This window comes from Lissotriton vulgaris, chromosome 8 (assembly GCF_964263255.1).
Source record: "Lissotriton vulgaris chromosome 8, aLisVul1.2, whole genome shotgun sequence".
Lineage (NCBI taxonomy): Eukaryota > Metazoa > Chordata > Amphibia > Caudata > Salamandridae > Lissotriton > Lissotriton vulgaris.
Window position 1 is genome coordinate 1172332342 of NC_141696.1, and position 23942 is coordinate 1172356283.

A 23942-nucleotide genomic window follows, 5' to 3' on the forward strand; every position below is an offset into this window, starting at 1 on the left:
TTAAATGCAGTTTGTATCATACAGTAAATACTTTTAGATTACTTTTTAGTACTGGAGGTGATATGCCTAGTCACCACACCCTAAGGGTTCTACATACAAGGTAAGTATGTCTTTATACTTTGCAACTGAATTCACTTTTTCCCCATACATCAATAGTTCTACACTAGAGTTGCACGTCCAGCGGCATTCGGGTGGCCGGTTGCAGAGTGCAGGGGCCCAACGTTAGCCAATGGGGCTAAGGGAGCCTTCGGTTGGGGTCTACTGACGAGCAGACCACTCTATTGTGGGAACCGAGCTCCTGGAGTTAAGGTCAGCACTGCAGGGGCCAATGACCAGCAGAGGAGCTGCACCACCAGCGGCACTGGGACAGCCGGGTGCAGGGTGAAAGTCAGACGTCGGGTTCCCTGTGGTTTCAAATGGAGACTTTGGTTTCTTCTTTTAGAGGAAGAAGTGGAGGACTTGTAGATCTAGGCTAGGACGAAGGCCTCTGCCCTTTGTGGGAACCAGAAAGTAATGGGAATACTTCTGGCACCCGAACCTGCTCTATGGCTCCCTTGGGGCAAAAGAACCATACCTTTCTGGTGAAGCAAGGGCAAACGATCCTCCATCAGCCGGTCATGAGATGGTGGCATAAAGGGATGGAGAATCTGCAAGACCCACTTGGCCGATGTTATGGACTGCCAGTGTGGCAGGTGGTGGTGAATCCTGTCACCAACTAGATGCCCATGATCGTAAAGGGGAAGGTTAGGAGGGCTTGGAGGCTGCAGCTGCCAGGGGGTGGTAAACTGACCAGACTGCTGGCTAAGTGACGAGGTCTGTAGGTTCCACGCCCTCATCCATGCAAAGGCTGGGAAGCATAACTGGCTCAGTGACTGCTGGGCATTGGCATGGTTGGAAGCCTCTTCCATTGCCATTAAAGGAGCGAACGGCAGATTGGGGGTGACGTGGGGCTGCTGAGAGGCCCAAGGACTTGGCAATAGCCCACAAGTCCTTAAAGTGCTCCAGTGCCAAATCTGCCCCGTCTCCGAAGAGATGAGTGCTATTGAAGGGCATGTCCATAAGGGAAGCTTGGGCAGCCCCAAAAAGCCAGCCGTTCTCAACCAGGTGTAGCGCTTCAGGGCCACTGTTGATGAAACCGCTCTGCCTAGTGACTTGGAAGAGTGCCTCCTCCGGGACCTGTTTAACCCTGGGCGTAGTTTGCGTATTAGCGCTACGCGTAGCTACACAAAGTGCACTTCGCAAGCTACGCGAACTGCGTAGTGCGGTAGGAAAAATGCTGTTCGCACTGTCTGCACAGTGTGGACAAGCATCCGACACTGTGCAATCAGTGCGAACAGCATCTTGTACAGTGCAAGCGGTCGTTTTCTGTCGCTCGAGTATATCTGTACTCTAGCGGCAGCTTTCTCAATGCGGACTGGTAGTTTCTCATTGCGAGCGGTCGCGAGCATACGCGACCACTCGCAAGGAGAAACCTGACCTCCCTGCTTTGAGAATCTCGCTGGGAGGTATATTTTCCATGCTCGCGATCGGCAACTTTATGTTGCTGATTGCAAACGAGGAAAAAGTCTCACCAGGATGTAGATTTTGCTCGCTCGCGGTCGCCAACTTGACGTTGAGGACCACGAGCAAGCAAAAAGTGCCCACTAAGCATTTTTGCACAATGCTACGTGCAATTCACGTAGGGCGTAGTAGCGCACACTACACATGCTCCGCGAGCGTAGCGTAGTCCTATACCCGGGGTTAGACCTGTTGCAGCAGATACACAACCTTGTCCCTTCAGAGTGTGGGAGTAGCGGCCTAAAAGTCATGCAGTGGTCACAGACCACAATGCTAGGCTGGCAGAAGAAAACATTTTCTTCAGCCTTTTGAATTCTTAGTACAGGGGAGCAGTAGGGATGTGCCCTGGGAAGTGGAGTCCGGGACCCCCAAGCTCTCCAGGGTAGGGTGTTGGGTGAGGAAGTTTGGGTCCCCTGGCATGGGTCGATGATGGCGAGCGATCTTCCTAATCACAGGAGCCCTTGTGATAGGTTAGGAACAGGACATCAGTGAGGGCATCACTGAACAGGATTAGGGGTTCAAATAAGACTCAGTTGCAACACCTCTGTCAAGATGTTAGTCTTGACTGTCACCGAGGGCAATTGAAGGGCAAGGGCCTTAGCAGCCCTACACACCACCATTGCGTAGGAAACCTCGCCTCCATAGCCATGGCAGGAGTAGAAAGCATACCAATAGCTGGAGAAGTATCCAGTCCACTCGCTTCATCAAGTTTCTCACAACAGTCCATGTGAGGGGGTCTCTTATGGCAGGTATTCTTCAGGGTCCTCTTCAGTGTCCAGCGAACCCTCCATCCCTTCGAGTCCTAACCCAAAGGGCTCAAGCTCCAATCTAGGATGCGCAGCTCCTGCAGGTGTCTGATGCGATGTTGGGTGGCGTACCTCCAGCTCTGTGTCCGAGTCTAGGATAAGGATGGGGCCGGCGTTGCCAACATCAGGAACGGCATCGGGGAAGATCAAGATAGTGCAACTGGTGACTGTCAGGATTCAGGAATCCGAGGGGGTCCATTAGAGCTGGAGCCGCCGACATGGACCCAGATGTGCCCTCCTACAACCCATTGGGGCCTGAAGGCACACCAGAGGGGTCAGGCCTCCCTAATATGAGGTGCATGGCCTCATAAAACTTTGGGCAGTGGTCGCTCTGGCTCCCGGAAAGGCAGGGATGTGCAATCTCTACCACAAAGTCAGGCCTCGAACAATCGAAAGTCATTAGCAGAAGGACAGGGAGAAGTCGAAAACTCTTCGACTTCCTTATCTTCTTGAGTCTCTTACCTGAATGTCCAGAGGACTTGGAGTGAGACGAAGCAGACTCTGGGCTCCAAGAATACTCCGGGGGCCATCATGAAGTTCAGGGACTGCTCTCTCGAAGCCTTTGAATTCATGGTGTGGCAATCTGACTATAACTTAGCACTGTGGCTGTGCTCCAAACACCACAGGCAGACAAGGCGCTGGTCCCTCATTGACATTGGCAGGTTCAAGCCGTCGCGGGGGTTGGATACCGTATTCCTAGCAGACATCACTATCACTCCAGAAGGAAAACACCTCAAAAGAAATTGACAAAACATTGAAAAAATACAGTCAAACAGTGACTGAGGGGGTCTCCTTACTCGAGATCAGCGCTGGTGTGGAATGAAAAGAACTGATGTCAGGGCGCATAGTGTGGTACCTTTATAGATACTGCGGACGTCACTTTGTGTGCACAACGCACCCAGAGCCGATTGGTGCAACCTACGGGCACGCAGGGATACTGCTTATGAAAAAACTTCAGGATCCAGTCTGACGCCTGGGAAATTCAAAGGTAAGGAATACTGCTATCCGATGGGCCTCCCCGCACTATTGAATTATGGGGTGCACTTTTTTTTTTAACACAAGCCGTCTCAATTTTTTTGTTGATTAAATGAAAATAAATGTAAAAGTGTGCTAAAAGGTCATGGGGTTAGATGTATTTACTGTTAGGACTTGGTGAGAACTAAAAGATGCGACTTATTAACATGTAAAAACGCAGACCCTTAGGAAGGCGTACACTACTTTTTGTGTCAAGATACATAAACAGTAATTGTCTGCTGTTAAACCAACATGTTTTCTGTTCATGCTCACACTAGCAATTGTGCACTACTGTCCTACTAGCTCTTGCTGTACTATCAATTACTCTCAGTTGTCTATGCGATCATACTTATGTTTCCTAATCAATTGCTGCAAAGGGTCATCTACTGCTCTCAAATACTTCAAGTAATCCCTCATCATTATCAAAATGAAAGTTAATTAACTTTTGTAGCGATATTGCTTGTAGTTACATTATCTTCCTGCAGAATGTTCAACTTATGAATAACCTCCATATATCATTCTAGATCCAGAAATATTTTCTTCAGCAATTTATCTTCAGTGTGACCAAGTGGCACAATGAGGATCAACTGTGACTCCATCTGTTTTGGATGCAAGTATGTCACATCAAGTAGGCTGCTTTTTCTGTGCTGCATTGAGGAATGCAGAGAGGACACAACAAAAACCTTCTAGAACAGCAACCAATAAAACACGTGCCCACTTCACGAAGCTATGTTAAGAATGCCAGCCAAAGAGACTTTCTTCACCAAAGAGTAGCATTTTAATACAAAGGATGACCTAAGGTGCATTTTTTTATTTGGTCACCCCTTTGCCCTTCTTGGCTCCAGTGAAACAGTCAATACAGCAGCTCCTGTGGGGAGATTAATAAGCGGGAAGAAGGATGGAAGAGTGATTGGTTCGCCCATGGACAAGCCAGATAACTTTTGGTAGAACAGAGAAGGACATAAGAACCAGTTTATCGGGGAAGAATGCCTTGAAAGTCGGTCAAACCAAAAGGCCTAATGTTCATTGACTATGGGCTGAAGACATTGCCATCAAGAGAAAAGCCTTCAAAGTAGGAAGTCGAACCAGGTAACTGTGCATTGGCGTGAACAGAATACTATAAGAAAAGTCAACATAATATTTAGATCCCATTGAGTATCAATAAATGGAGTGTAAGAGAACATACACAGTGAGCCTTTTAAAAAACACATCAATACTGGAAACCTAAATAGATAAGGCACGTCAGGGAGACTGAAGGTGGATCAGCTTGACGAAAAAAAAAACCTTTGACAGTAGCCACTGACAAGCCCTGCTAGGCAAGAGAGTATGAATCGTTGAAGATCTGAAAAGTCTGACTGAAATGGGTACGGACCTTCCAACACCAATGAACAATCTTGATCCAGGTAGCCACTTAAATGGGATTTGTGGCAGATTTCCTGGTAGCTAAGAATGTCCACAATTTCAAATGGACTAACTGTGGTGCCTGAGGGAAGAAGGGACACAGGATTCTACTACCCTTACTTCTTGGTCCCCAAGAAGGACTAAAGTGCAAATCCATCTGTGACCTTTGTCTCTTGAATATGTTCATTAGGCAGGACAAGTTCAAAATGGTATCCGTGCACCAAGACCGGTTAGTCTCCAATGCAGGGGATTGCTAGCATACCTGGACCTTCAGGAAGTCTATTTTATCTGCCAATGCTTCATCACAGACGTGACCTGAGGTTGGTTGTGTTGTCCCAGCACCATCAGCTCGCATCCTACGCTTTGGCTGGAGTACCGCACAATATGTTCCCACAAACCTACCAGTAGTTGGAGAGTCTGTGAAGGCAAATCTCCAAGCACTGGTCAAGGAACATCGGAGCACTAGGACCATTCTCCATGATTTGGATTTTACACTCAAAGCCCAGAAGTCTCATCTTATATCCATGTAAAGGCGAATCTTTCTAAGGGTGGTACCAGAGACAGACCCATGAAGACTTTCACTCCTCAGAGAATTGCAGATATTTGGGAGAGGCTTCTGGCGTTTGACGCAGACATGGCTTCCGGTTCAATATGACCTACAATCTGCTAGGTGTGATGAGCTTGCGCACCATGCTGACACTGTATGCCAAGTCATGTATTAAAAGCCAGCGGTGCCTGAGAAAGCAATGCCTCCATCACCAGGGGTGCCTCCAGATCTCAACTGTTGAATGTGTCCCTCCAATCAATTTGCGTGTCATTTCAGTTCTCCAGAGGTGCCGGCTACCTTAGTCAGATGCCTCCTCGTTGGTCGGGGGCACAGATCAGTGCAACATGGCACCACAGGGCTCTTTATCCAATTCAAAACAGAGCCTAAGTATGAACTTGCTGGAGAAGATTCCTCATTAAAATGAGGAACAGAGGGGTATGGGCTAACCCTTTTGGAGAGGTAGAGGCCAATGTTGATGTTATAAGAGGAGAGGAGATTATCTGCTTGCTTCAGAGTCATTATCTTTACAGCCAAAATCTTTATCAGTCATGACACGAGCACAGTAGTCTGACCCACAAAGCTCTTCCATCGGAGTAAAGCTGCAGCCCTTGAAAGGGTTTCAGCAAATGACTCATGAATTTATTATCAAAACAAGCAATAACTACCACTCAAATCATGTCTGCCGACTTTAGGGCTTTGAAAGTTGGGTAAAAAGTGATTCCGGTGTGGACACCCTAGGCAGTACTTAACACACTGAGGCTCTGACTTCTTTGGAGAAGCAGAGACTGGAGCTGAAGGTGCAGTAGAGTCAGGAAGCGCCAGGATTAGAGTCCTCAAACCACAGAGAACGAGGCATACCATCAAGGGGGAGGCTCAGAGGGCAATGGAGCAGCCTTGAAAAGATGCAGCATAGCAACTTGGAAGGGCTCGACCAACAGAGTTGGAAATTCTGGCTTGATTTTTAAGGTGGGATTCTGCTCCAATGACAAGGAAGACCCAAGCATCTTAGAACAGTGTTGGGTGTCTGCACATTTCCAGAAGCAGGACAGCTCACTAGAAGAGATCTACTTCTTTCTTCTTTGGGAAGATCTGAAGGGAGATTGTTCTCAAACAGGGGACTTGCATAAAGGGAAATGCTTCAACGCATCTTTGCAGACCTTGGCCAAAAATAGATTGCTTCCTGGTTTATGATTATGAATGCATTTAAGTGCCTTAAGTAACTGGAGTTAGAGACAGAGGCATCATGACCAGATCCAAGAGGCCACATGCAGATGTCTTGTGTGTCTGACATGGACATCTTACAGCAGCCTTGACTAGGTTCAAACCATAAACTCTTAGGAAAATTCATTTTACCTAGTTGCCATTGAGAAGCTGAAGAAATGTCTCAGTGATGCACTAAGAAGAGCTACAGAACTCTCTAGATCAGGCACAGAAAAAGAGGAACGGATTCCAGTGCATCGGTTGGCACTCTATATGCTCAGATGCCATCACATCTACAACAATAGTTGTTGCGCCTGTGGCTGCCAGGAACTACCTGGCGATGCTGGAGAGCTTTATTTGTGGAAAAATTACTGGATCCAGTCTGGCACTGGGAGGATATTTAGAAGGTGAGGAATTACATTTCTTGCACTCACTCTCAGGAATGGGGACGCCGATTACAGATAAATGTCTAAACCCTGCAATGTCAACAACGGACCCCCTTCTCCAACCCAATTAAATATATAATAGAACACTTTTCATGTAAAACAAGGAAAATGTAGGCTTGTAAAGACGATACTTATGAAATGTAGGCCTCTGCTAAAGTCTTTTTTTAAATACACATTTAAATTATACTTTGCACCCATTAATATTCTTCATATCACAAACAAGAGCTTACACCTTCTGGTATTTAAGTGAAGCTGTGTAGCAGTCCAAACTGCCTGAAGATAAAAGAATATTTCTAACCTTCATCTTGTCCTTTGAGAAATCTGCGTGTACATTTTAGAAGATTAGATCGCATTCTTGTCAGGTGATCCAACAGATTTGTTCTGGGGATATCGTAAGCATTTCTGAAGGTCTGAGGTTTTAAATCCTACAGGAACAGGAATACAAAAGAAAAACAAACATTTTATTTCACAAGAGTCACAATGTGTAAATGCTGGTTATTAAGGTTTTGTCTCTAATATTCGGTTACAGTAGGAGGGATTAAAATTGAGATCGGTTTTGAACTTGAGACAGCCTCCGACTGAACTCTTTGATTGCTCATAGCACAGGAATCACGTGAGTTCAAGGTAAGCAGATGTTTTAAGATACCCTACCAAGATGGCTGTCCCACTAAAAAACACAAACTGGATAGTATGATCACATAACCTGACCATGCTTAGACGCTATCCTCCAATGCAGGACCACTGAACTAAATGGTGTCTGAGGTAAAGAGTGACTTGCTTTGGTGGAAACTACCTTGTTTGGCTTTGTTCAGGACTAGATGGCCATGTGCTACTAATGATTCACTCCTAGTATGCTATCAGCTCTTAAGAAACCAATATCAGGTACCAGTGCTAAGAGTAAATAGAGTAATTTATCATTTACACTATTGTTGTACACTACATAGACAAACTGCTGTTGTCTCTAACTTGCAGATTTCAGTTACTTCACACTTAACTAATCAGACAACATTTTTAACCTTTCTGAGATGTTACTTTCATGTTTCAAAAATTAGTTGTCTTATATTAGAACTGTTCCATTTTTGTTGAAATACTCCTTTTACATTATTGCCATTTCCACCTATGGCACTCAACTGCTACATGCAAATGTAGGAGATAATCTTTGCGCTAACTTTTCTATACATGGATGTTTATACCATCCTCAGTGGCTCCTCGTGTGCCATCAATTTTAGTTTCACTTCCATTACCTCTCAATGGCTTAATTCTCATCCTTCTACATATATTGCAAACCTACAATCAACTAGCCCACAATCTTCTATGTGTCTCTCTCGCCATGCTCTTGTGCCTTTAATCATCCTGGGCTCCTTCCAGGTTTGTCATTTGTACTTCTGGAAATCAAACTATGGAATTCCCTCCCTCTAGAGGTTGACCGCCTATCTTGAATTTTCTTGAGCGACATTTTCCTCTTTTAATCATCTGCCTTCCTCAACGCTGTAACTTATCTAGTTACTGAACCAAGATTTAAGAACGTTGATCAGCGATAAAACAGTGACGCGTTCTAAATGTATCTTATAATTTGAATTATATGCTTTGGATAAAAGCACTTTATGAACAGATTAATTCGTAATACTGATTCAAGGCTTTCCCCTCCAAAGATTGCTTGACACAAACACTTGACTGACCAATATCGATACCTAGACAACTATTCAGTGCTTGATAATCTGCATTTTGCATACATTTGTTAACATGTGCACAGCAGCATTGCATGAATCATTAAGTACTCCAAATATAAATGTTTAGTAGCTTAACATGTACATCATTGCGTGACAAATATTCTACTTCTGGCTAACCCGTCAGGGATTCCTGGACCACAGCTATGTTCCAGAACAGCCCTCCATTCTTTAAATTAATAAGACTCTGATTGGTTACTTCGTTTCAGAACGGAGGCCAGAAAAACGCACATCTACTATGCATGTCCTTTCCCGTAAGGAAGGGCCTAGCCAAAGAAATGTAGCATAGCTGGGTGGGTTTTGACAAAAGAACAGATGTAGAAGGAATTCTAAGCTACACTTTCAAAATCAAATCAGTCCTTCACATTAAGGCACTCCCAGCAGATCATTCTGTGCTGGATAGATTTACTCGCATATTAATATTAATAAAATAAGCTATTTAAGATTAAAAAAGGAAGACCTCTGGATTAACTATAGAAGCTGCCGTTCATTTTTCATATGGGTGGAATCAGCCCAATAGCATCAGCAGCCCTCTGCCCACATTACAAAGTACGAAACAAATAGCACTCATTTCAATGAACGGTCACAGGGATAAGGAATGTCCTAAGTCACTCAACAATACCCTCAGGAATCTCCCTCACATCTATCTAAAACAACACTCCCCCCTTTACCACCACAAACTGCCCTTCACCTGAGGCACACCTCTGTATGTATGTATGTCTCGCACATTCCCTTTCTGCACTCCTTCACCAGCTCTACCACTGCCAGCAGGCCCCTTTCTTCTCACACAAAACATTTCCATCAACCTTTCAGTCTTCATACAAGTCAAATCGCAGTTAATAAAACCTTACTTCGATGCCGCCCTTCACACAACCTCCTTACCAACATCTTACCCTTGTTTTCTCTCCAAAAAGCAGTCTCCAAAATCCCAATGTTCCTAAACACAGCCTTCTAGCAATACTTTTTCCCCCTCCTCATCTGGTCACACCTCTTCTCCCAAGAAACTTTCCCTCTTTCCTTGCCCCGCGCCGCACGCACTGTTCTTTATCCACCCTTATCGCATGCCTACTAACAATCCATCAAATCAAATAAATGCACACTCATCAATACAAGATCTGTCAAGGAAACTGGATCACACTCAACGCAAGATCCCAAACTGGCTATTCATGACAGATGTCAGCCCTATCTTTCATTACATAATTTCTCCAGGAACAAAAATATTTTCAAGGACTATACAAACAGGAGAGCATGAAGCGTACAGTGAGACCTAGTTATCCACATCGCACCCCTTCTCACAACCCATTCATTTTTGTTGCAATTGAATGAAACCCCTTCCTTGGCAGAAGCAACATCTGACACTCATTTACGTACCTTCTCTACACAACACCACAGTAGCTAGCAGAAATCGTGTTGAACGCAACAGTCAACATCCTAAATCTCTGTGTTACCATTTTTCTGCAATTTAAATACTTGGTTGCTGGTTTGCCGTTGCTTATGGTAAAACCCTCTTGAAGGTATATAACATAACATGTATTTGTAAAGCACAGGTTCACCCAAGGGTATCTTGGCGCTGACTAACAGACGTTTATTGTTACCCAAATCAATTGTACTCATTTTATCGACTTCAGAAGGATGAAAGACTGAGTGGACCTGCCGGGATTTTAACCTGTGACCATGAGGTCGAACAGAGACCATTACAGTGGATGCATTAATCCAATAAGCCACCAGACCCAGCTATCAACATTTCATCTGACCTGCCCACTCAGGTGGGACAAACCCTTGACGCTGCTTTGCAGCCCCTGGGACAGAAAATATTACAAAGCTCAATGGCCTGATGTCACTTCTTAAGTGTGAACACCACCCCGTCCCATTCACCATCCGTACCGGAAGGCATAGTTTTGCACCTTAAGAATGTAGAGATTCAAATGTTGGGCATTTGCCCCCAATCTAGTCTCCTGTTCTCTGTGAAAACTATGGAGCATCTGTAATGCAGCTGTTGTATGACGTTGAGTATATGGCACAGGCACAGCTCTGTTTTGCCTCACAATCTGTACAATCACATGCCTGGAAGAAGTGTTGTATTCTAATCCTCAATTAGTACATAAAAGCCAATTTGCTCATCTGCTCGACATTTATCATTTCAATCTTAAATCAATGTTTCACAGGGGATTTTAGTTTCTCAGCCCTGCTCAATGTCCTGATGTTCTTTAGGAAATCCTCACCAGCCAAGACGTTTGACAGAGCCGCCGACCCTCAAAGCTGCAAACAAAGCACTGGAACACATGGAGGAATGAAACAAACCTTGAGCAAAGTTAATTACAGCACCTTGCATATTCAGGGAAAGAACATTGAAATCCACGCAGCGCTAATAGTTTTCCCATTTCATGGATGCGTTTTGCATCTCCAGTGAACACTTCAGGATAATTTATGGCTTTAGAAATCCAGCAGCCTGTCCCGAAGAAACAGCCTTTCTGACAAGTGCTGGAAAACTGCGCCCAAACATTAAGGTAAAAGCCCAGAATATGGATGCTTATATTGCTGCCAGATTGTTTTTTGATAACCTTCAATCTCCAGACCCCAAACCCCTCTTGGGGGAAAATCATTAAATGGAAAGTCGATATTGCTATCATGTTAACCAGACAGACTTGTAGAGGTTGTTGGGGAGGGGGGGGGGGGGTGGGGGGGGGGGGGCACTGCTGGAGGCTGAAGTGTAGGTCTACTTGTTTCTAATGCTATGTCTGCCAGTGCTATCGCTTGACCACAAGCCTGCTAATAATGTAATACTGTACTCGTCAACTCTAATAAATACAACTTCCAAACAAATAAAGTCTTATACCTACCCTATACTTCACAAGTTTGGACTTGACATCAATGACCCAAACAATTACAAACGAAAATGGACACTTCAGATCAAAGCTCAGTGGATGAATGGGATAGTTGCAGCTCAAAAAGTTCAACTTTGGCACAAACGTCACTTTGGTGTCACATGTCAACCGAGGCAAGTTATTATTATTTTTTTTCAACAAGTCTTCCGACTCCACATATCATTTCGTGGGGTTCCCGTCTAAGGTGCACCTCTTTCGCATTGCATTCTCCTCTCTCAGCTATGCCAAGGGAACATTTAAAAAACCTCTACAAAGACGTAGCAGGTACACTAGTTACTTTCAAGACTCACTTCTCCCTCTCTGCCTCGAATTACGAAACTTCCAAGGAAGAGAGCAAATTCCTTATAATGTAAGCTGAATTGCTACTGCAGAGACATAGCCTTCCCTCAAAGGACAAAGTTTAAACTGAAATACCTCGATTTCTCAAATTACACTTGGGTGATCCCTTATATTCACCTAACTCGGTGTATACCTCGATAATCCAAAAAGAGCCACTTTAAATGAATGCAAAATTAGCATATAATCTAAAAAAACTCCAAGACAACTGTCCAACTAAACATACTAAGACATAACTGGAGAAAATCTGTACTAATGCACAGCAGCTACCTCTTCTCGCAGATGAGACCATCCACAATATACCTTTCAACCAATCACCAACACTAATGATTGAAATCTACTGGACAACGGACCAGTGCCAGGAGCACTTTGTGGCAGTTCTTCGCAATACAAATGTTATATTACAAGAGCATACATGATGGGGGCGTATTTGGTTAAGCAAGTGAAGATTTAAGATACTATGATAGACTAAACAGCACTCACCTTATTCAGCAAAGCTATCTGAAAGCCAGCATACTCCTTCATGTTGAGGTCTAGCAGCCGATGTGGGATTTCACCAGTGATTCCTTGCAGCAATTCCTTAAAATCTTTTCGTTGGGAAAGCGATAGAGCATGTGATCTACTCCTCACCTTAATCCCCATTTCTTGCACAACTTTTTTGCCAACAGAGCCAATTACTCGATCACATTCAATTTTAGCCTAAACAAAAGGATAAAAAATACAAGACATAGATAAAACTTGGAATAAAAAAATCATTTGAAGGTAGAAACTTCATGGGGATACACCTATGAAAGACACCCCTAATACTGGAGAAACACTGAGTCCCCAGCCCTTGTCCCATTACCAAACTGAGTTACAGCATCAACAAGCAATCTGCTCTGGGAAAGTGATTCAATCTAGCTGTTCAATAAAGCTAGAAGCCCCCCCTCTCCCCAAGGGAATGTGTCATACATGGGAACATCTGCTTGTCTGCATTTGTGCATCCCCACTAGTTCCCTTCTGTAAAAGAAGGAGTTGTATATCAATGTGACTAAAACCAGATTTTGATTTCATAAGACTATAGGATGCGGAGATAGACCTGTTCACAGCAGTCTTGATCCATGGGAAGCAGCCCCTCCCCCCCACGGATGTCATGAATGAGGGCCCGCTACAGATGGCATAAGGAGTACTAGAACTGGGGAGGCAACGCTGGAGTAGCAGAATTATGGTAGAATCTAGGATTTCTAAGATTTCAAAGAAGAAACTGATCCGCAAAATGTGAAGAGAGACAGAGGGTAAAACAATAAATGGTCACTGCATCATTATTTCAAGGTGTTTTATAAAGCACTTCCATGTGAGCAAACGGCCCACTTTAGGGCACTGAGAGCAGGAAGTATGTGAGAGCACAGAAAGATAGCAGGGAAGGAAGTGTAATTGAAAGATGAATGAGAGGGGAATATTCAATTCAATTATGCAATGTCGAAACGAGGAAACAGTGAAGGTCAATTGCCTTACAGTACGATGGTGAGATGAACATTTCTGCCAACAGACGGTTTTCAGGTCTTTCCTAAACGGACATTGCTTTCTCAGTGCAGGGGCTATGTTATGCAAAGGAGAAGAAGACATTTGCATTGTAGTGCAGTTTTTTGCACAAACTGAAAGAGTTGATATATAGGTGCATGTACGTATGTAGCTTTTGTATTGTGCAAACATACCCGAAAGGCAGCAGAGTGCTGTGTAAGGTCAAAGGCAAGCATAGTGTCAACGAGTGTTAGGGGAGGTATCTGGGTTCTACTGATAAGAGCTGGTAGCTCTGAAATTACGTGTTGGCTAATACAGTAGCCAATGGTTGGAGACAGCCACAGGCAGATTTGAGTAAGGCTTTATGCATAATAGATACATACACATTTTTAACATTACTTTGAGTTGTATTGGTAGCCAAAGCAGATTCATCAATGGTGGCAAATCTGGGTCAAAGGTGAAAGCGGACTCTAGCTGCCTGCCTTTAAATACTCTATAGTTTTTTTTTAAATCTCCTTGAAACACTGAATCACCTTGGATCAGAAACAGATCAATGTCTCGCCAACATCATACTTAATAGATGGAATCAAGAACTTCAATGGATGTACTACTCACGGGAGTAGTGCAAAGCCTACTGTGGTTTTCCTCTCCTAGGCAAAGAACATGCACATTATGGGCACATTATGGGCAATTAGCCCCAAATAGCCCATAACATGTCCTGGATAACGGCCCATTTCAATAATTCTTTCAAATACTAAAGAGGGATGCAGTATAGTTTAGGCAGACTATTGCCACTCTCTGGGCCTTCCTTTATAGCAGTCCTTCTGGCTTTTGGGGCAAGAAAGACTTCTTTAAAGGCAGTGTTTTGAAGGGAAGAATATGATCTGTCCCACAAGATAGTGAGAGAGATCCCTTCAGTGATTGCCTGCCATCTCCCAACCCAGAACTGATGAGTGGGATGTGACTGCAGTTGGGGCACCCGACCAGAATGAGTAGCGCATGGGACAACAATTCTCCAACTACTGCTCTACCAGGTCCAGCTTGGCATTTAAGACGAGCTGATGCATGATTCTTGTCCTTAAGGATCACCGAGCCAGAATCGTTTTTTCCAGTAGGGGGTGTACGAGCAAATAGCCAATAATCTCTCTAGGAAAGTGAAAACTTTTGCAAATCCAGAGCTCAGAATGGCTCTGTTTAACTGAATCCTCATTAAAGGCATCAAGAAGGATTTCAGGTAGTTCACCAAGCAACCAAGAAGAAATAGTGTTGCAAGGGCCAGGATTTAGGGTGGACTCATAGCCCCAGAAATAAACTCCTATTAACCGTCCCACTAGGTAAGTGTAGTGGTGGGCTTTCTGGAGATGTAGAAAGGTAGTCCTAAACATAAGCAGAATTTGGGATTCCAATTGCCTACCCACCCTAATCACTTGCCAAACGAAATTAATCTCATAAATTGAAGCAGAGATTAATAGTTGGAAACAGGGGAACATCTTTGGGACTTGCTAACCTCTATTAAGGACTGCGATCAAGCTTGGTCTTTCAACTAGAGGACCTCCTCTTAACTAATGTTGAGGTGAAGGAAGAAGTTGCTCGAGATTTGTATCGAAAGGCCCCTCTAAACTTGAAAGACTGAAGAGATTTTGAATGCTAGACTCTGACCTGGCAATTATAGTTTGAATGGCACTTGGCGATTTCAAAAAGACCTTGTTAGTCTTGCAATACTAGAGAACCTCATCAGAGCTTAGAGCGCATGAGACAGTGCAAATGAGGTCCCAGCATATTAGTTTCTCCTTCGCTACTTCTCTGCCTAGGTTGAGGATAAAACTCCTTCTGGGCATAGTTGTGTAGCGGTCACATTTGTGCCCCAATCATGCTTCACAGTTCATCATGACAGCATTGACATTTGCCTGAGTTGAAGATATCAGCACTCCAAACATTCTACTTTGCTGCGAGGGAGGGCAAGTCTTTTCCTTTCAAGTAAATGGCATTAAACATGACAGAGAGCTGGTGAGTTTCTAAACATAAATATAGGTGTGTCTTTGGGTATTTCTAGACTTTGAAGCAACTGATTCAGATTATGGCTCTTTTAGTTCTCGACAGTGAGTCTTTAATGAGGACTGTTGGTTTTGGTGGGTAGAGCAGGGGCCACCTCAAGTACCTACAATGCCAAATTTCCCATCCATGGTATTGAGGTCTTGACTGACAGAACCTTAAGAGCCTTGACCTACACAGTGAGGTACCACGTAAATGGGTGCAGGTCAAGCTCAGTGGTACCAGGCCTGAGGTCATTGTCTATGTCCCCAAGCATGGCCTCTTTAGGAGAGGAGACAAACTCACAATTCTGCTGGGCTAGTTTGTGAGTTTTGAGAGTAGACTCTAATGAGGAGAAGGACATGTATCTGCAGTGTACCAAAGGGCATGTACACTGAATTCTTTGTGCCAGTAAGCACTGCAAGTGCATTGCACCAGAGGCAGTGTAAGCTGAAAAGGAGCAGCATAACGGATCGTCCAAGTTTTGATATTTGTCTTCAAAGCATCCAGGAATGTCCAAACTGAAATTCAAAGTCTGGTTTAGAGTTTTGAGTTTTAATTGGAAGGCTGCAGCACAAACAAAGTCAAAATCAATATGCTGTTCCTGATCCAATAGGTCAGAGCTGTCAACCCGGATAACCACAAAGTCCAATTCTCCTAAGAAGTGGACAATCAATGAGAAATCCTCAAGTGATGGAGTCCCAAGAACAGAGACAGCTTTACTAGTGGCAACCCCCACATTTCCTGGGACTATACAAGGAACACCTTTGTGAATGCTTCTTCTAAGGTCTGGAACGGGAGTCTGCAAAGACAGTGTCACATATACTGTTTCTACGTCCCAAAACCCTCTCAAAAACAAGAAGTTGACGGCTGGTAAAGTTGACAGCTGGATGCAGCTGATTACTTGCCTATACTGCTTCTTGTCTCAGGTGGAGCAATGTTTGTGTGAGTAACATGGAGGAGATGGGCTCAACTTGCAAAGAGGCTTCTCAGTATTCAACTCTGCAACCTTTCCTTCACAGCAGCCCAATTAATAGAGACTGATCTAGGATCATACTTAGAGGGTGGAGAAGTTAAAATCTCTACAGGTCTTGGCAGGCTGGGGCTATGCTATATCGCCCAATATGTGAGGTGGGTCTACCTTCTAGTCCAATCGCCAAAGAATCACCACAGGCAACTCTGAAGGGATCCCTGGGAAGTGTGCTCAAAATGTCTGAAATAAGTCAGCAGTATCTGGCAGAGTGGTGCAATTCCATGGTGCAAACTGGGTTGAGGATGTTCAAACCTAGCCCTGGATCAGGAAACGATAAGACAGATCACTACAGAAAGAAATAGTTTGATCATTGACTAGTAATAGTTTGGAAATCCTTTCCAGGAAATTCACTACAGGGTTTGGATGAAACTTTAGCTCCGCTGAGTTTCTGGCACCACCTGCTAGGAGCCATTGAGGATAAGATTAATTAAACCTTCCTTTGTGGCCAACATGGACACATGGGGCACAGCATTCCATGAAAAGGATGACTTGTTACCTCCGTACCTGAAGGATGCTCCAGGTACATCTGGTGTGAGATTCCACATAGTCCTGCTTTATTAAAGATGAAATTCAACATCTCTAACAGGGAAGGGCAGCACTTAAACTGCATGCACACCAGAGTTCAAGAGTACTCTTGCCCAAAGAGAGTACCCATAGCAAAGGTGTGCACAACCTGATTGATTGTTCTACATAGAGCAGATGCAGAGGTTTGCTGGTCAGATGCTGCAAACAGCCTGTGACACTACATGCATGGCTTACACCTGAACTGTAATGGCATATGATAATGTGACAAAGCATCCAAAATATTCAGAGGAAAGCTTGAGGCAGGAAAAAGCTGGCTGGGGCACAAAGTAGGTTCCACCTCAATACCGATGGGTGGAATAAACTGCACTGGCCAGGAGTTGAACCTATGCATGACATACCTCTGTATCTGTAGCACTTACAAGGAAAGTTTAATTGAACAGTGACAGCATCACAACTAGTCTGTTCTGAAAATACAAGAGTTAAAACACGGGTGTAAGAACAATAGTTACTTACCTGTAATCTGTGGTTCTCCAGTATTGGTGTCTTTCATAGATTCACATGCCTGAATCATTCCCCGTCGTCGGAGTGGGAGTCCCACGGTATATAAAAAAGCAGTAATATGCCATTTGTACATAGTAAATAACAGTTATACCCAACCAGGAAGTAAAGTAGCCCCAGTTACAGTGGAAAAAACTTCCACATTAGTGACTATCCAAGTCATTATGTATAGACCAAACTGCAGCCAATCAGGCCACAGCTCCCACCAGAATGCTCTCCCCAGAGACCCAGGCTCTCAGATTTTGTAGCACCGGAGTGTACCTGAGTATACATATATATATATCCATAGCCTGAGTGAGACTCTGAGGGGAGGTGGGTGGGTGCATGTGAATCTATGAAAGACACCAATACTGGAGAACCACAGATTACAGGTAAGTAACTATTGTTCTTCTCCAGTATTAGGGGTGTCTTTCATAGATTCACATGCCTGAATCAGAGTAGTTAGCAGTAATACAATACATCGCTCTTGGACGCCAAGCTACACAGTTTTCATGCATGAACATAATGTAATGCAATAACATATTAAAGCGTCAAAAGAGCAAGAGGAGGTGGGAGAGATCATCAGAGGCTCACCTTATTGAAAAAGATTACGCAGGACTGCTCTTCCCACCGAGGCATCGGTATCACTTGAAGAATCCAGACAGTAATGCCTTGTGAATGTGTGCCTGCTGGACCATGTTGCAGCTCTGCAGGATAGGCACACCAGCAAACAAAGCAGTTGAAGAAGAGACTGCTTTCGTAGAATGAGCTCTAGGTAAGGTCTGTAAGGGTTTACCTGCTTGTTGATGGCAGAGCCCTATCGTTGATGAGACCCACCTAGCGATAGTCTGTTTTGTCACTGCACAGCCTTGTCTCAGTCTGCCATGCGCTACAAATAGCTAATCCGTCTTCCTGATGGCAGCTGTCCTTGAAAGATAAAACTTAAGACATCTCTTGATATCTAATGAGTGTTAAGTCCGCTCAGCTGGCGACTGCGGAAAAAATGTCTTAAGTATCACTGGCTCATTCAAATGAAAATCCAATGGTACCTTGGGCATGTACTTCGGGTTAGTGCGCAGTATCACAGAGTCATTCGTGAATTGCAAGAAAGGTGGTTTAGACGTGAACGCCTGCATGTCACTAACCCTTCTGGCTGATGTTAACGCCAGCAGTAATGCGACCTTCCAAGTGATGAACTTCAGATCAACTTTATGGATCGGCTCAAAGGGATGGCGCATGAGCTGAGCTAGTACTATATTCAAATGCCAGGATGGAGGTGGCCGACTTATTGGTGGAAACATACGAAATAAACCCTTAAAGAATTGCTGGATTATTCTTGAGGAATATAGAGAATTCGTACCATCCTGACGGTATCGGGATATAGCCGCTAAAAACACTTTAAGTGTTGAGTGCGCCAAACCCGATTTAGCCAACTGCAAAAAGAAGGGTAAGATCTTTTCCGGTTCAGCATACATGGGATGTAAATTCATAGTTTGGCACCAAGCACAAAAACGCTTCCATTTAAGCTTGTAAGTTTTGTTCGTTGAAGGCGCTCTAGCATTGGCTAGGACTTCTTGACAGTCTTGTGGAATGTTCAAGCTCATGGTGTTGAGGAGCCAAGACGATAATTTCAGAGAATGAGGGTCTGGATGATATACCCTGCCTTCTTTAATTGTCAGAAGATTTGGAATTTGAGGCAGCTGGACTGGTTCGCGTTCTGAGAGAAGAAGAAGCTGTGTGAACCAATATTGTCGTGGCCACCGTGGAGCAATCAAAATTATTCGACACGGTTGTCTTCTCATTTTCTTGATGACCTTGGGAATTAATGGAATTGGCGGGAAGGCGTAGGCAAATATCCGCTCCCAATTCATTGACAGAGCATCCCCGCAAGATTCTCTGTGGGGAATCCAGCTCGCAAATTGTGTACATTTCTTGTTCCGGTATGTTGCGAAAAGATCTAGATCGGGGTGACCCCATCTCTGGAAGATCCGATCCAGCGCTGGTTGATGCAGTTCCCACTCGTGAGTGCTGCTCTTGGATCTGCTCAGGGAATCTGCTAGCACATTGGCTACTTCTGGAACATGCACCGCTGACAAGTTGATGTTGTGATCCAGAGCCCAATTCCAGATCTCTTGAGCCTGCTGGGACAACCGGGCTGATCTTGTGCCCCCCTGCTTGTTCAGGTAATGCATGCTCGTTGTGTTGTCTGTTCGAATCAACACTGTCGAGTCTTCCAGTATCGCTTGAAAAGATTTCATGGCGAGGAAAATGGCCCTTAATTCCAATAAATTGATGTGCCATTTCTTTTGCTGTCTGTCCCATTTGCCACTGATCGCCATCCCTTGAAGGTGAGCGCCCCAACCTTCTAGCGAGGCATCCGTGGTTACGATGAATCTGGGGACTTCTGCGAGGAAAGCACAGCCCACCTGTAGGTTGTGTTCCTGACTCCACCACAGGATTGCATTCTTCATTCGAGGCGTTAAGGTGATGATATCCTCGAAGGAACCTGATACCTGCACCCATTGGTGACCGAGTTCCTCTTGCAAGGGTCTCATTCTCAGACGACAGTTTGGAGTGAGAGGGATGCACGATGAGATCATCCCTAGGAAAGATTTGAATTTTCTAACAGAAACGCACTCTTTTCTGAGGAGTGCAGTCGCCATCTTTTGAATCTTCTCCTGTCTTTCGCTTGAAATGAAGACCTGAGCGAGCTTGGAATCCAGCGTTGCTCCTAGGAAAAACTTCCTTTGTGATGGTACCAGATCTGATTTCTCGAAGTTCACTGAGAAACCCAGGCTTTGAAGCAGGCAAAGGCATTTCTGGACATGTTTGCTTGTTGTGGTGTAGGAATTGGCCTTGATAAGACAGTCGTCCAGATATGGGTATATCTGAATACCCTGTAATCGTAAGTGGGCCGCTACAGGTGCCAACATCTTTGTGAATACCCTCGGGGCTGAACGTTGTCCAAAAGGAAGCACCTTGAATTGGAAATCCCTGCCAGCCACTCTGAACCTTAGGAACTTCCTGTGCCTGGGGAAAATGGGTACGTGGAAGTAAGCATCCTGAAGGTCGAGTGCTGCCATGTGGTCCCCTTCTGTCAGAAACTGGAGGATCTCCTGGAATGTCAACATTCTGAACGTTAATTTTTTGATGTATTTGTTGAGGGCACGCAAATCGAGGATGGGGCGCCATTCCCCCGATTTTTTGCGCATCAAGAAAAAACGAGAGTAAAAACCTTTTCCTCTCTGATGTTGAGGTACTCTCTCGATTGCCTCCTTTCAAATCATTGTATTGATTTGGATGAACAGCTCTTTGAGATGTGTTGGGGGCGGTCCTTTTGGGGGTGAATTTGGAGGGGTTTATACAAATTCCAATATGTGGCCCTTGGAAACCACATCCAGGACCCATCTGTCTGTGGTAATTTTTGACCATTTTGAGCAATGTAGGGATATTCTTCCTCCAATTTGTTTCTGGCTGGGACAAAGTGGTGGCAGGATGTGTTCCTCACTTTTTGTTAGTGTTGTCTCTGCCCAGATATGTTGTTTTCCCTCGGGGCTGTGAATAATTATTTCTTCTTTGGCCATAAGGTTGTTGCTTATATGGCTGGTACCTCTGGTTATTTTGGTTGTTTGTATATGATCGTTGTTGGTAATATCCTCCTTTATTTGTGAAGTTACCTCTTCCTCTAGCACCACGAAAGGAAGATTTCGGGTACTGCAGAGTACCCAACGATCGTGCAGTTTGTGTCCTTCTTGATGGCTTGCAAAGCCTCATCCACATGCGAGCCGAATAGGTACTCGCCATCATAAGCCATATTCAGCACCTTGGCTTGCACCTCCTGCCTAAAGGATGGAGATTTCAACCGTCCCTCTCTTCTAAGGACTGCAGCTCCTGCCAACTGCCTGAATCCTGTAGCTGCTACGTCGACTGCAGCATCAATGATCTCCGACGAAGCACACTCCCCTTCCTGCAGAATTTTTGTGGCTTCGTTCCAGTCCGGTTCAGGCAGTTTTTGAATGTATGGCGATATGTCTGACCACATCTGCCTATCATACCTGCTGAGAATTGCCAGCGAATTAGCAGCCCTAACTGTGGTCGCAGCAATAGTCGATACCTTTTTCCCAATGGTATCGAGTCGCCTCCCATCTCTGTCCGAAGGAGTGGAGATCTGAGATGACGGGTTCTTTGCTCTCTTTTGAGCTGCTTGCGCAATGACTGACTCCGTCTTGGCCTGGCCGATCAGGTAAGCAGGTGAAGAAGTTGGTGCCCTGTACTTTTTATCCACTCGCTGTAAAACCGCAGGTAAAGAATTTGGTGTGGCCATGATCTTTAGACCTTCTTTCCAAATAAAGTCTATAATAGGAATAGACCACTTTGCCTCTGAGACAAACTCTTAATGTCGTACAGGAAACATTCGTCCTGTTTAGCCTCCATGGTAATGAGAAATCTCTTAGTTGCTTTGTCCATAATCCTATGGAAATTTGCAATATCCACCGGTGGTGACTCAGCTTTTGGTTGTTCATCTGGAGAAGGTGTGTCAGCTTGATAATCTTCATACTCCGACGAGTCCGTTTTATCTAATTCACCTTCTTCATGAGCTTCCTCATCAGTATTCTCAGCCTCCGTTTGGTGGTAGGACACCGGTGTTGACGGTCGGCATGCTCCGCTTCTTCTGTCATTGTAGCCATTGGAGTCGGGGTTACTCGAGGCCGTGGAGAAGAGATTTGTGATTCGCCTGACTCTGAAGGCGGAAAACGGCGATAATAATCGCTCAACATATACTGCAAATTTTGGAAAAGTTCCATTGGCATTTGCATCCCTGGTGTTGGTTCAGTCTCCAACCTAGGCGGTTGTATCACTTGCTCCTCTTCCTCCTGATCCTTTATTTGTATAAGCAAATCAGATGGGCTCTCAGCTGCTTGAAATAACTCATCACCAGATTCATCTTCCTCAGAATCCAAGAGCCTGTCTGCCATTTTTAGTGGCGACATAGATGCAGACTGTGATGAACGCTTTTGTAATAGTGCCGCAGTGGTGGCTGGAGATGGCAGCGTCATCACATTGCTCCTTGCTGACCAAACTTGAAGATCTGTGCAAGATGACAGCTTTGGTGTTGTTGGATTCTCTTGTGCCTTTGTGAATTCTGTTTCTTGTGGCTTTGTCTTCGTCGTCAACGATGTACTCGACGACGATAATTGCTCCGTCAACGACTGTGGCTGTTTAGTCTTCGTCGACGAGATGGACTTCGTCGTCAACGAGGGGACCGTCGACGGGACCACTTTCTTCGTTGACGGGGCCGTCGGCGGGACTATTTTCTTCGTCGTCGAGGCCGTCGACGATGACTTCGTCGACGGGGCCGTCGACGAGGTCTTCTTTGTCAACGATGGGATCGTCGACGGCAGCTTCGTCGATGATGATGTCGTCGTCGGCGGCAAGGTCTTCGTCGACGGTAAGGCTGTTGACGGCAAGCTTAGTCGACGCTGGTATTAGCTTCGTCGACGGAGGCTCGTCGACGAGAGGTGCGACTATTTTCGTCGACGAGATGGGACGAACCTGGACATGTACAAAAGTTGGAGAGGACGCTGAGGACATCACCATAGAAGGTTTTGGTGAGGAAAAAGTCATAGTAGAAGTCACTGCAGTGGCTGCCTGACAGGAAAACGGCAGAGTAGTCGCTGCCTAGGTCACAGGCCTCCGAGGTGACACTAAAGACGCAGTCTTTTTTGATTCTGTTGGCCTCACAGATTTCTCAGAGGATTTTTTCATTTTTGAGGTAGAAGGCTCACCAGCGTCTTCAGTGAGCTGGGCCTGTCTTGCCACCTTAGCCTTAGGAGTAGTCACCTTACTCTCAGCCATCCTCTTTCTAGATCCCATAGAAGACCCTGAGGCCAGACTTCCTACCTCAGAGAGTGGGTTATCCTTATCTTTAATCCGCTGTATTCACAGCAGCAGGCGACCCTCTCTGTCCCTGAGGGTCTTTGGAGGAAAGGTGCGACAAATCTTGCACTCCTTAGCCTGATGATCAGGGTACAAGCAGTAGATGCAGAGAGTATGCGGATCCTCCTTAAACAGCCTTGCTTTTCCGCAGGATTCACAGGCCCTGAACAGGGACTTTGATTTAGACATGTTAGAAAGTGAAATCTTTCAGAAGTAGAGAAAAAACTGAGCAGAGCTCAGAGAGACTCCCTATCACACGACGTGCGGTAAAAAATCTGAGAGCCTGGGTCTCTGGGGAGAGCATTCTGGTGGGAGCTGTGGCCTGATTGGCTGCAGTTTGGTCTATACATAATGACTTGGATAGTCACTAATGTGGTAGTTTTTTCCACTGTAGCTGGGGCTACTTTACTTCCTGGTTGGGTATAACTGTTATTTGCTATGTACAAATGGCATATTACTG

The 23942-nt window shown here is 44.9% G+C and overlaps 1 protein-coding gene across 1 annotated transcript in view; it reads right to left on the minus strand.

The window, feature by feature from the left end:
* INTS6 (integrator complex subunit 6) overlaps nucleotides 1-23942 on the minus strand; it is a 462066-nt gene that overhangs the window by 74801 nt on the left and 363323 nt on the right. The window contains exons 12-13 of the mRNA XM_086935031.1: nucleotides 12403-12618; nucleotides 7270-7396 (exon numbers count right to left, since the gene is read on the minus strand). Of these exons, the coding sequence (XP_086791157.1) occupies nucleotides 7270-7396; nucleotides 12403-12618 (343 nt within the window). The remainder of the gene's footprint in view (nucleotides 1-7269; nucleotides 7397-12402; nucleotides 12619-23942) is intronic.